This window comes from Euprymna scolopes, chromosome 3, assembly GCF_053919585.1.
Source record: "Euprymna scolopes isolate OS-2025 chromosome 3, ASM5391958v1, whole genome shotgun sequence".
Taxonomy (NCBI): Eukaryota; Metazoa; Mollusca; class Cephalopoda; order Sepiida; family Sepiolidae; genus Euprymna; species Euprymna scolopes.
This window is the reverse complement of record NC_136484.1, coordinates 166,889,991-166,904,885: the sequence shown is the minus strand read 5'-3', so window position 1 is coordinate 166,904,885 and position 14,895 is coordinate 166,889,991. Positions and strand designations below refer to the sequence as shown.

The following is a 14,895-nucleotide window of genomic DNA, read 5'->3' as shown; positions in this document are numbered from 1 at the left end:
AACGCGGATTCCATGAACAAAGCTTCTTTCTTAGAACTGCACGCCTGTGGAACTCTGTTCCGTCTGCCTGCTTCCCTCCGGACTACAACTTGGATGTCTTCAAGTCTAATGTTAACAAATTCCTAATGAACCGCCCCCTTAAGTAAACACTCCATCAAATCTCCACACTAACGTAATGTACTTGCAATAACCCTTATCCCTGAGTGGCTTCCGGGCCTTGATAAGTGGTGATCACTGTGTAAAAAAAATTAAAAAAAAAAAAAGGCCTGGGTGGATTCTGTTGCATCCCTAGGAGAGCACTTTGGTGGATTGATCAGAGCCACGTGAAGAGTTTTGAGAGCCAGAAAGGAAAAACAGGAAGTTGGCACCCATTTGTATTAACTCTGTCACATACTTGGCTCACCTGAGAAATGACAACTGACTTGTTTACGAAGAAACCGAAATGCATTATGGTGGAAATAATTTCATAATTAAATAATGAAAAATGTATTCTAAAAATCGCTTTATTTTATGCTATTCCATTTTTGTGATTAATAAATAAAAAAAAATGTTTGTTACATAGAAGAAAAAAAATACATATATACACTGGAATTGGTCACACATCTTTTTAAAACAGAAATTTCGAATATGTTCACATTGTTAAATTTGAGACTCGAGTTTATATCTTTCAAAGCATATCAACATTCATGTAAGTTTTATGATGCCTTAAAAATCAAATAAATATTTGTAAAATAAAAAAATAATGATCCTTTAAAATAGATTTCTTATTTTTTTTTTTTTTTGAACTCATGTTCACCCCTAACAAGGCAGATCAGCATTTGAACATAAGGAGCTATTATTTGGGATCATGCCCAGGAAAAATAAACAAGATGTTGATTTACATTACATTTAAACTTCTGCATACCAGTACAGCCAGGTAAGAAGGTAGCAAGAATGGAATTCCAAAGTCTAGCTGTTCAAGGGAAGACACTATTAGAGTAGAAAGCTTTCTGGCATTTAGGTACCTCAACAGTGAAGGGGTGAGATTTTGTTGCTAAGCAGGTTTGTTGGGGATATGGACGTCAAGGGCACAAGTGTACCGAGTTCATCAGAGCACATTCCACTAAAATATCTGTAAAGCAGACCACAGAAACACTGCAGCGATGGGACAGGGGCTGAAGCATAGTTGACAAAGTGGGACCTTGAAGGTTAACTTTTTTTTTGACCCTATCCAAGAGGGAGAGATTATTGGTAGATGCACCAGCTCAGATGTGACAACAATACTCCATGCATGGGCGAATGGTGGCCTTGTAGAAGTACAGGATATTCTCAGGTGTGAGTAGTTTTCTAGCATGATAGAGGGCGCCCACCTTCTTTGCAGCAGCCTTCGTATTTGTTCCAGTTTATATTGCCCATGAATGTTAGGCTGAGGAGTTTGAAGGAAGAATTCTCAGGTAGGGTGTTATTTGTCATGGATATCAGTGGTTGTGATTGTTGAAAGAGAGTATTAAATGTTTACAGCCTCCATTCTATTACGGTCTGAGGGTCATTTTCTAATGATTCTACCATTGCCTTAGATTTTTGTTCATCCGTTCTTCCCTCATGCATGTTATAGAGCATTGTATCATCAGCAAATATACCCATCTCAGACACAATATTATGAGGTAGATCATTTATGAATATCAGGAATAATAGTGGTCAAAGAATCGACCGCTGAGGCACTCCCACATTAATTTTATGCTGCTTGGATGTACGTCCATCAAGGACAACCTGGATCATGTTATTGTCTAAGAAGAATCTAATTATAATTATTATATGTCCAGTTATATCGTACAATTTAATTTTCATTAACAGCCCTTTAAGCCAGACTTTGTCAAAGGCCTTGGATATATCAAGGGCTACAGCCTTGGCTTTGCCTACCTTATCCAGTGCATGGTATATGCATTCAGAGATGACTGTTAAAATACAGGGTGTTCGGGAGAAATTTGACATATTTATATTTGGTTACGTTTTTCTGCAGTTTACATATATTAACCCACATTTCTCATCATTTTACAGCTTGAACCCTTCTTCATCCATATACAAGATGTCCGAGAGGATAGATAACTGGAACCCACCTGAATCATGGAAGAGAATAACTTGCATCTTGATGATTCATGCCGGTCAGCAAAATAAGGATATCATGATTGCTGCCCAATGCTCCCTGAACACTGTAAAAACAATCAAGCATGAACTAGAGACTTGCAATGAAAACTACGAGGCTGTAGCAAAAAGAAAGATCCATAACAGGCGATCAGATTGCGTTCGCACTACAGAATTTCTCGAAGATCTGCAGGAAAAAGTGTTGAGAAACCCTGGCCTTGGAATTCGGGCTTTGGCCCGTGAAATGAATGTTTCAACCTCTACCATGAATCTTGCACTCAATGAAGACCTTCACTACTACTCATACAAGTGACGCAAAGGTCAGCTGCTCACAGAAAAAACCCGTGAAAATCGTTTGACAAAAGCGAAGAAACTTCTGAGTAAAGTGAAACATCCTGCTGAACCACAAACAATCTGGTTCTTTTCTGATGAAAAAAACCTTTGCTAGAATCAAAAACACAACACACAGAATAACAGATGGCTTGCATACAATCAAAAGGAAATTCCTCGTGTAATGCAAACTAAATTTCCCCAAACCGTGATGGTTTTCGGGTGTGTGTCCTCTGAGGGTGATGTGATGCCTCCTCATTTTGTCAGAGAGGGCCTCCGATTGAATTCAGACGGCTACGGGGAATTGCTAAACACTGTAGTCAAGCCATGGATAACAAGAATAGCCAATAGTCGGCCGTATGTACGGCAGCAGGATTCGGCCCCTTGCCACACATCTGGGAGAAGTCAAAAATGGCTGTCTGAAAATTTTTATGACTTCACCAGTCCAAATGTTTGGCCTCCAAACTCCCCAGATCTTTACCCCATAGATTATTTTGTATGGGGCGCAGTTGAGAAAGACACCGATCACTGTGCCAGTAATACAAAAGCCCAGTTAATGGATAAAATTAAGCTAGTTTGTGAGGCTCTTCTAAGGGAGACTGTAGCATCAGCTTGTTCCAGGTTCCGAAGCAGGATTGAGGCTGTGATCGATGCTAATGGTGGTTATTTTGAATAAAACTTGTTGACACTAGTGTAATTTCTGTGTCTGTTAATTTTTTTTTTCAATTCATTAAATTTTGTAGTTACATAGTACTTTATCTTTTTCTTTACGAAACCGTCAAATTTATCCCGAACACCCTGTATATGCAATAGAACGGCAATGGCTAAATCCTCAGAGAGAAGATTAGCTTTTGTGAGGTGGTTGACTAGTGCTTGATTAATTATGATCTCAAAAATTTTAGCAAAGAAGGGGAGGAATCTGAGAGAGCGATGATCGAGAGGGTCAATCCTTTCACCAGAATTCTTGTACACTGTACCACAGAGGCCATCTTCCAGCTATTAGGAAAGCATGATTCAGCAAGGCACTTATTGTAGAGCTTGGAAAGTACAGGAGCTAGATCACATGAGCATTTCTTAATTAGTATAGCAGGGATGAGCCTTGGAGGTGTCTTATTGATGATATCACAGACATGAGAAGGGTGATTTTAACATCATCTAGTGTGACTTCAGTCCACATAGGGAAATTTGTGAGGGAATTGTTTGTCAGCTCTAAGGTGGAGTTGAAGGTGAATCACCGGTCAAGCAGTTCCACCTCCTCGGTTGCTGTGCACGCGACCTTGTGGTTGTTGGATAGTGGGGAAATTACTGATTGCCCTTTATTCACTACACTATTATAGATTTTCTAGAAATCATGAGTTCCTATCTTTTGTGATTCTATGCGTTCTCTGGTGATTTAAGCATGCTTTGTTTTGGCTGTTGCTATTTCTCTCTTACAATGATTTATAGCATCCATGAATTTTTGCCTATCTGTATTTGACTTATGATGTATGAACCGGCAGAATGCATGCTGTCTTTGTGCAGTAGCAGCTGCACAATCTGTAGTGAACCATGGAGTGTGAGTGGGGCTTGCTATAATACTTCCATATGGAAACATGTGCTTCAATGCCCACTTTGCACTTTTCAGTTGTCTCATTGGCACACTGTTCAACTGATCATCAAAAAACTGACCGAGTAACAAAGAGCTTATTAGCATTCGAGACTCTTGCACTCAGTTAAGTTGCTAATGCAGGTGTATTGATAGGTACCATGCTGCAAGACATTTTCAGACTACCCAAGTTACCTGAAGTACTTTGCAAAACAAACAACGCATCTTTGACAGAGACCTTAAAATCATCAAATCTTGTAAGTGACACACGTTTTAGAGTTGATGTGGTCAGAGTAAAGGGAATATTGGTAAAGGAAGAAATCCAAATTTAATGGATCAGGGGACGGAAACAGGTCGCAAAGTGTTTGACAAAGATGGGAGCGTCTACTGAAATTCTAAGTGACTTGTTTGTTAATAACTCGTTTTGTTTGTTTATTTATTTATTTTCCTTTTTGTTGGAACTTTGACTTACACCTGACACCGGAAGTAATGTTAAAGTTGGAGTTATCGAACTTGGTGACCTTCTTCTATATATTTAGTTATGCCCCCTTGTCTTGAGTGGATATTCAATATAGCGTCTGGCTAACAGTAACACATGTTTATCTTATGCTGTGGGAAGTACTAAGTAAACTAACATGCGTTTCCAAGTGGACTGCGGACATTAGTCACACAATCCTCAGATACTGCGGTGAAGAATAGGTAGAAGTGAAGCCGGCTGGTATTCTCGATATGGAAGGCCGGTTGGGAACATTACTAGTGGCGTAGCAAGGGCGGTGGGGGGGGGGGGTTCCACCCCGGGCGCCAGGGAGCAGCATTTTGAGAGGGTAAAAAAATAAATAAAAATAAATGAAAGCTAACAAAAAATCTGAAATTTTATGCCGAAAAGGTTGTAAAACATCAGGACTTTAGAAGACATCGGAATTCAGGAAAATGTGTCCCGTTTTTATTAGCGGCATACGTCAGGGGCGGCATTTTGAGAGGTTAAAAATAGAAAATAGAAAAAATAAATAAAAGCTAACAAAAAAAAAAATCGGAATTTTTTACCGAAAAGGTTGTAAAAAATCGGAAATTTTGGAGGTCTTGGAATCAGAAAAATGTATCTGCAACAAAGTTCTGTCAGGCTGACGTAGTTGAGAGATTGCCTTCTTCAGAATAGAGAAAAGATGATGGACACTTCAATAGACGAGTAAAAAACAAACAAACAAACTCTGCTCTGAAATGGGGATAAGCATGGAGCATCGTATCTGCAAAAAGAAACGAATGACCGGTGAACGATTGACTGATGCAGCATTGGGGTTTGATACTGAGTTCAGACGGGAAGTTGACTGAAGAAATATCTTGCAAATTTCAACAGGTTCACAATCTTGCAAGTATATATATATATATGTATATATATATATATATATATATATATATATATATATATATATATATATATATATATATATATATATATATATAAGCAGTTATACACACATCTACAAAGAATATTATGAAACAGGTAGACGGCGCAAAGAAACTCATTGTATACTCCAAATACATTATATACACACCTTACACCTTACACACACACACACACACACACACACACACACACACACACACACACACACACATATATATATATAGACCTTACGCATCCGTAACGTAACACACTTTCTACACTCCTCAAAATGAACAATTTTCCTTGTCTCTAGCGTTATATTTTTTTGCATATTAACTAGATTGTTAAAATGGACTAGGTAATTATATTATATTGTCCATATTACACAGTTTATTTCCTTCTCTTATTCCATCGATCTGATTATTTCATACGCCTTCTTGCAATGCCAGGAAGGTTTTTTTTTCAAATAGGCACCGCTGAATATTGAGGTTGTACCGTTAACGAATGCGTCTCATATATATCCATTTGATTGTTTAGTTCGGCAGTTACGGCTTTGAAGTTTCATGTTTTGACTTAAGTTTCCAGCTGTTACAAGAATGCGTCTATTGTTTGAGCTGGTTGCTATTTCTCCTGTCTATCATATATATTATGTTTTTAGGTTTCAAGTAAGCGAATTCGATGGCTTTATTGCAGAATAATAATAATTGGCATCTGTTTCAAACATTTTCGCCGATTTGGTATTGATGCGAACAAAGTAATTATTTATTGATTTTTGTTAATTTGTTGTTACTGTTAATAAAATAATTCGCGAATGTAAATTTTTCTTATGTTTCTGAAATTTTTAGATGAGGATTGATAATCATATTATTTGAAATTTTCGGACTACTGTTTTCAGTTTGAGTGCTATTTTCATAAGTTTTCGGTCGATATAACTTCTGGCGTTCTGCAGGTGTATTTTACTAAGTACTTTATCCACTACGCCACGCATAGTAGCGGATAAAGTAGTTGATAACATTAATTCCTAAGTTGCACTCTTCTGGAGGTTAAAGGTTCAATGCTCAGTGTAGGCGATACTCAAAATAAAATTGCAAATTACTAAAAACATCTACTCAGTAATGGCCGACGGAACGAGTACATGATACCCTTATGGATTAAATAAAGGGTTCCGTTCGAAATTCTGCGCAGATTCTCAAGTTTGACCGAGAGATTTCCGAATTTGACAGGAAAAATTCCTGAGTTTGACAAGATACACCCGAAGAAGGTCTGAGGATACATTGACGGAAATGTAGTGAAAATAAAATTCAATATGAGAATAGTAGTCTGAAAAATCTAAATCACACAAGTAGGTCTCTCTTGTTTAAATAAGTTTCCGAGTTAGAAGCTGTACATTCTTTCAAAATGAATAGTCTGTTCATTATAAATTTTTTTGTAAATTTTTTTGTTTTGATAATGAAATTTGTAGTGAGAAAAGTAAAGATAATAAGGTATTCGTTGGAATAAAAAAATGCACGTGGGAAAACATTCAATATGGTATACCAAGGTGTTGTTTTATTTATCCTCAGCATAAATGTGACAAGACCGAAAGATGTGTGCTGTGTTGTAGATGACCAACACTAGTGAAGGCGCACCTATCACTGGCCAGTATTTCTATACGCAGGCAACAGCGTGTATACACTCCTAGCTTTGTCATTTAGATAAAAAAGTACTTATCCAGTTTAGGATCCAATCTCTGGAAACTTCAAGTCGGCATTTTCGTGTAGGTTACGTTAACAGCCGGTATATGCTGAAGCGATTCGCCAATCAGCTGGCATAAAACGACAAGTTTCAATAAAAGTGTGAAATTCATAAAATTAAGCATTGTTTTAAAAATCAACACGCTATGTCAACATGAACATCCCTGTTTCTATGTTAATAATAACTTTTTTTTTAATAGAAAGCCATTCTTATCACGAGGAAGGAGGCGCCATGTTTTCAACTTATCGTCTAGTAGTTTTCGCCTCTGTTTTTTTTCCATCTGCTTACATAACCTGCTGGAAGATTCTGGAGATTACTTTCAGTAACATATTTTCCAAACATTCATTGTTTATTGTCATTGGATAAATAATGGAGATGATTATCCAATGAAATTACTGCGTTTGTTTTACAACTGAATAATGTAAATGGCGTCAAACATTGCTTGGTACGAAGTTATTCAACGTTTTAATTTCACTTACATAGCACACACACATATTTTAAATTTTTTTATATAGACATTAATTATTTATAGGCAATTCAATAAAAATAATTATGCACGAGGATACAAATAAAATTCACTGCCTCATCGGTATTTAAATAAAAAAATAAAACAAGCAATTGCTCAGTTACAAAACTGGATACGTAAACATGTACTCACTTCATAGTGTTTTTAAGCGTTATAAACAGTTTTTTTTCTCTTGAACAGTGTTAATATATCTGTACTGCTATAACATGCGTTCTCATCTTGTTCTTCCTCTCGTCTGTCGAACCCATCGAAGTGCCAAGCAAATAAAAGAAATACTTTGAACTCACATTGTTTTGAGAGACACTTTTTATTTCCTATCTGTGCTTCCAATTATATATAACACATTTTGACAGAGCTTGTCCGGCTAGCGGGGAATCATTGTCGTCTGCTCTCCCTCTCCTGCTGTTCATGCCGTTACGTCTCTTCCAATCAACTCTCTGTCTTACTGCCGCTACTGCTGCTATCTCCGCATGACGTCACCAGTCTTGCTACCTCCTACTGCTCCTGTCTCTATTTCACCGCAGAACTATTGTCGACGCGACGTCGCCGCACATTATGGTACATATACATCTTTTCATAGGCAAATTTCTCTCCCCTATGTGATACACGCATAAGCTATTTTTTTGACAGGCTCTAATCTCCCATCTCTTATGACTTATTTTGTATTCTATATAACGAAAGACAAAAAGAAGTATAAATGGCTGATATTTTAAACATTTCAACTTGTTGCGTCTGCAGATTGATTTTTCTCGTGACATCCCAGCCCACTCATAAATATGGGCCTATATGTAACATTATAGGCTGATTGGTATTGAAAAACCAACAGATTGACTGCTTATGCAATTAAAAAATTAAAAGGGTTGTAACTTTAAGAATTGCGTTTTTTTAACGTTGATAAATAATTTATAAATTTCAAGAGAATTTATCAAAACCTGTTTTAGTTTCTAAACATATTTTCAACACTAAAATGCATGTTTACACTTTTGTTTTAAAAATTAAAACAATGAATAATTAGCGATCAAAAATGATCTCGCTCGGATGATTTTCAATTGCGTAAACGATGGTTTTGATTTTGAAATTCCATATTAACTTTTGCTATTTTATTTATTGAATGAAAAAAAAATTGTTTAACTAAAATGGTTTACAAATGGCTATTCTAGTGAACATTTGGCACATTTTGTTTTCCTTTTGGAAAACCCGATCTTATCGAAAAAATTGATAAAATTTGTTAATTAAAATAATTGGTCCTCTACTCGGTTAGAATTGACGGAATACGAGCATGCTATCCTCGTGGACTGAATAAATGATTCCGTTCGAAATTTTGTACAAACTTTCGTGTTCAGATTCAAGATTCACGAGTTCGATAAGACGTATCTCAAGAAGATTTTGGGAATAACATCCAAGATTAAGACTTAGAACAATCCAAATAATCCAAATAAACCAAATTATCAATTTATGTCTAAAAACTTGCAAAACATAATAACAAAAACAGTTGATCATAAATATATTTTATTAAAATAAGTTTTTTTATTTTTAAAAATGATTTAGAAAATATATGGAATAATACGATTTGGTACTTTTTTACGATACTTGTCCCAGAAAGGGCCGTACTTCTTACCACATTTGTCATCGTCACGGTAGCTCCTGTGTGTGAGAAGGATGAAAAGATGCGTGACGTATGCATAAGGCATGTAATTGTAAAAGAGCGCCGGTACTGACCAGCAGGCGGCGAGAAGGATCTCAGGAATATAATGAAAATGTCGCGAAAGACCCCACCAACCGGATACTAATAAAAGACTTTGCTTTTTTTCGCCAGTCTCTAGGGTGTATGTGGCCCGGATTAGCTCAGGCTTTTTGCCCCAAACCAAACATTTTCCATTGGTGCCTCGAACTTCCTGCTTTTGCATATCAGCTAAATAATTGATCGCGATGCTTACGAGGCCGGCGAGAAGGATGCAGGCAGCTTTTATTGCACCTAATTGCACTCTGTGATTTACCATGTACATACTGACCACAGTATAGAATCCTGGTACAAAAACGAGGCAACCCCAACAGATATAGAACCCAGCTCTGTCGAGCATGATATCAATTGTCCGTAAATAACCCGCTTCCCACCAGAAAAACTTTGTTATGTAGACAAGTTGCAAAGTGGTCGAGACGAAATTGCTGTCCACAAAACCGTATATTTGATAGTTCTTGATGCAGAATATAGTGACTAGAAGGGCCCAGCTCATCATACCGAAACGACAGTTTGTGAACATTTTAATATCGATACCGAAAATGCGTGGATAGAGCTCCATGCCCCAATAATAATCGAATATGATGTTTCCCGAGCTACCAGAATCCGTGGTCGACGGTGACGTCTTCCCTTTGATGTATAGCACCCCGCAAAACAGAAAGCTTAGTATATTAAGTGTAGCTAGGATATCCCCAAACTTGTCGTAGACGATCGAAACGGACATTCCGCGAGATTGCAGGAATACCTCGATAAGGGCGAGAAGAGTCATGGTGAGCAAAAAATAAGTGAATCCGTTATCAGTGTAGACGGGTACGTTTCCCTTTGGGGTCACGGGTCCTTCCACTTTCTTTCCCGGCAATAGCTTCATAGCAAGCATTGCCCATGCGCCGTATCCGAATATAATACTAAGCGCTAACGGGCTGCATATGGTTACTTCAGTCCAGATGACCCGGAATCCGTTCTCAAAAAGGGCAGACAAACATGCTGAAAGGCTACCTTCGAATTTCGTAGCCGTATGCCAAAGTATCATCACGAGGTTTGGAGTGAGCATCATTAATGTTATCGGTAGCAGTGTCCTATTGACGAATAGTAAGATTTTCTCGTAACTTCCCAAGACATCGCAGCTGGCTGTAGAGTTGAGTCGGCCATTTGAAAAACTGACCTCCTTCGCCTTGGACGAACCTTGTTTTCTTTTTGTCGCGTTACTCATATTTGTGCCGCGCAAAAATTTTCCGAGAAACCTGGAAAATAAAAAGAAAATCGAATAAAAAAAAAAAAAAAAAATAAAGCTAATTCAGTATTATTGAAACCCTATAAAAAAAACTCCCATAAAAATGAGCGTCTAATGTTTTTAGATGATTATATATAAACAGTCTGGAAACGTAAGCAGTAAAACAAACAAACGCTATTTTAGACTTTAGAGTGGGGGATCACTTTCACATTACTAAACACTCATAAAAAGTGCCAGAAAAAAAAAAAAACTTTATTTAACTTCCTTGTGTTATTTTTGTTCTATTAGAAGTTTTGCATTATTTGGATTATTCGAAGTTTTGTTCTCATAATTTTAGTGTTATTCCTATAACGTTTCAGCCGATGGAACGCCCGACCTTCTTTAACTGTATCTTGCTGAACTCGGGAATCTAAACGGAATTTCGGACAAAATTATTTAAAATTCCATCCAGATTCCCGAGTTTGACAGAAAGATTTCTGAATTCGACAAGATACAACTGCAGAAGGTTGGAGATCACACTGGTCGAACTGTTGTGAGAATAACACTCAATAAGATGAGAACAGTAGTCTGAATATTCCAAATAATGCAAATAATCAATCCTCATCTAAAAAATTCAGAAATATAACATTAGAAGTTCTACGAAAAACACCTGTCTGGTCCGGATATGGTTGATCATTTTCTCTTGGTGGCCCGGAAGTGGGTGATCATTTTACGTTAAATCTATATGTGACGGTGATCTCCCACCCTAAAATTTAAAATATTGTTTGTTTTTAATTTCTTTTCATCTAACTTTCAGGCTATTTTACATGTAAACGTTTTAAAAAGCAGAATCTCATTTTTTAAATGAATTAGCAAAAGGTACAGTAAATTAAGACTAAGAACAGAAAATCTTGATCAACACAAGAATGCTGAAATAGTAAAACAAACACGCCAGAAAAAATCCAAGCCTGTTAAATCTTTTTATGTTGTTAAGGAAGAACTTCTAATAAAAAAATTAATAAATAAATAAATAAATAAAACAATTTGTGCTTGTTTCATTTTTCATTTAAAAATTTTAAAGAATCAGTTTGGAATCGGAAATTGGACTATAATTTTTCCGATTCTGATATCGATTCTGATATCCGAAAAATTCCGATTCCCGATTCTGATTCCGATTAATAGTCCCAACACTACTATATATATATATATATATATATATATATATATATATATATACTAGCAAAAGTACCCGTTCTTGACTGTGTTCAAAAACAGCCTACAGAAAATGGACTCTGATTTATGAAAGCATGAAATGTTATGAAAAGGAAGGGTTGTAATGAGATAGCTTCGAATTTGGGGGTATCAAAACCAAAGTAAAATATGATGAAAGTAAAAATAACATAGATAAGCCCCATAATTTATTATACCATACCTGTTCACACTGAAGCACTTATTACAATATTCTGTGGATCTATATCAAGAAACCTTGTTGAACTTTGTGACATATTTCCATTCTATGGAGGTGAGGCGCGAACGAACACCCCATAATTTTATTATACCATATTTCTTCAAACTGAAACATAATTATCAAAGTATACTTACGCAGATAGATATAAAAAGTCTTTATTAAAGTTTGTGTCTATTTCCATTCTATGGATGCTAGGCGCGAACGAAGACCCCACAATTTTATTATACCATCCCTATTTAAGTTAAAACATACTTATCAAAGTATTATTATGTACATCTATATCAAACACACTTGTAAACGTTTTCTTTTTAATTTAAAATTTTTTTATTTCCATACTTTGTGGACCAGGCGCGAACGCAGACCCCACAATTTTAATGAACCACCATTTTGCTGGATCAAACATACTCATTCCTGTGTCTCGATACATCTTCTATCATTATATGTAATAAGTTTTTTAAAATAGTCAACCATATAGAAACCTATTCGTGACCGCACACACACACACACACACACACACACACACACACACACACACACACAGACATTCAGCTTTATATTATATATATATATATATATATATATATGTATATTACACCAATCGCTCATAGAAATATATATATATATATATATATATATATATATATATATATATATATATATATATATATATATATATATATATTACACTAATCACTCATAGAACTATATTAGTGATAATTTTTGGACCTTATGGATTACAATTTCTTTTGATTTATTAGCTTTTTGTATTTTACGGCATTTCTTTCATTTTTTATTATAATTTCTTGTTTGAATTTTGATAGATCAATAAATATTGTAATTTATTGAATTTTATATCACCAATAATCTATCCTATTTCTTTAATTGCCCTATTAATTTTACTAAACGTTTAATTATTGACATAGGTTCCAATTTTAAATATAATGTTTATTTATTTTTTTTTTTGTAATTCTATTTATATGTTTTATAACATGAAAAATATTTTGTATTTTACTACATGGTGTTCAGTTCGTTTATTCCGTCTAGATGCGACGATATTAGCGGGCAATTTTTGAACAATTAACCTATTTGACTCGCTTGCTTGTGCGACATTTTCGAAAATAATAATGTCGGTCAAATCAGCGCTTGTGGCAAATATGATATTTGGCAGGTCAGTGGAACGTGCTTTTATATAATGGAGCAATATTCTGTTAGCGTTGACCTACTCTGGGATGACCTTACAAGGAATAGCCTTTATTCTCGACCTTATGAATATTTCATTGCGGTCATGTTATTTTAACCTACAGAAGTAACCAGTTGCCCTTCTGGTAAAAGCCGTAGGTTACAATTGTGCCGGGCATTAATTGCCCTTAAACAGCATAAATTTTGTGGAACGTGAAATACGTTTTCTTCTTTATAATGTCTATGAAAATCATCGAGTTGTAAAGCGGAATGCTACAACGAATGAGAAAAGGGGTGAACTGCGAGATCGAAAAATCGGGCATATATATATATATATATATATATATATATATATATATATATATATATATATATATATATATATATATATATATATATATATATACAGGGTGTCCACAAAGTCTGGCTACATTATGTAGCCAGACTTTGTGGAGGCATCCTGTAGATTATGTAGCCAGACTTTGTGGGCACCCTATATATATATATATATATATATATATATATATATATATATATGAATTTAGGTAAAAATGGCACCGGTAAAAATGGCACCGGTAAAAATGGCACTGGTAAAAATGGCACCGGTAAAAATGGCACTGGTAAAAATGGCACCGGTAAAAATGGCACCGGTAAAAATGGCACAAGTGAATAAATAGGTAAAAATGGCACCGGTAAAAATGGCACGTAATGGATTAATGAGAAAAATGACAAAACGAAAACATGCATGAATATCTCATAGTATATTAAAATGGGAAAACGTGCGAAATTTGTCGAATTGAAAAGGGTGCTAGACGGCCGATCTGGTCTCAAATTTTACCCTCGTTTTGAGTTTTCCAAAAGTTAGGTCACTGCGACGTCACCGGTGTTACAGAAAATAATGAGAAGTTTGTCAAATTTAAATAGATCCTAAATGCGAATCTCGTTTTTGAGATTTCCGAAAGTGCTATTACGTCACAGGTGTCAGAAATAACTTTTTTCATCTGTGTGGTAATTTATTCACCTCTTCTCCCCTATTATAAGTTGAACACTGGGCAGAAATAAATTTAAAAAATCTCCCTTATTTACAAACAAGTTCCTTTTATTTTAATTAGTTACTTCTATTTATTTGTTTCTTTATCATATATTCTATTCGATGTCTATACTAATAAATGCCTTAAAAATAAGAATTATCGAACATTTATTACTATAGACAACAAAATGAAAAAGTAAAATATACAACAAATAAATGCTACCAAACGCAAGATATGCTAAAAGTAAAAATAAAATAAAAATAAGCAGTTTATATATTTTTCAAAAATACAAACAAAATAACTTAGGCATAAACAATTATAGCGAGGAACAGTCCATTTGATGACGGCTTCTGATATTGAAATCAGAAATCAACATTATGTTATTCGTTCCTCGTAATTTATGTACACTTAGTGTTGTTTCTTTTTTATGGAACTCCTGCATTGCAACATGTCGGCAATGGAGACGAGTTATCGACCCCTTTATGAAACTCAAATATAAAAAAGTTTCTTCATAAATATTTCATGTTTTTTAAATTACTACATTGATGAATATTAAAATTATATTTTGATACATTTTATACAACCTTAA

At 35.3% G+C, this 14,895-nt stretch overlaps 1 protein-coding gene across 5 annotated transcripts in view; it reads right to left on the bottom strand.

Moving 5' to 3' along the window:
- Window positions 1–9,172: 9,172 nt before the first annotated feature.
- The window catches only part of LOC145260210 (uncharacterized), a 213,715-nt gene continuing 207,992 nt past the window's right edge, over window positions 9,173–14,895 (bottom strand). For all 5 annotated transcript variants that reach the window (XM_080118050.1, XM_080118057.1, XM_080118038.1 and 2 more), the window contains exon 3: window positions 9,173–10,659. In XM_080118050.1, the coding sequence (XP_079974176.1) occupies window positions 9,225–10,628 (1,404 nt within the window). In that variant the 5' untranslated portion in view covers window positions 10,629–10,659 and the 3' untranslated portion in view covers window positions 9,173–9,224. The remainder of the gene's footprint in view (window positions 10,660–14,895) is intronic.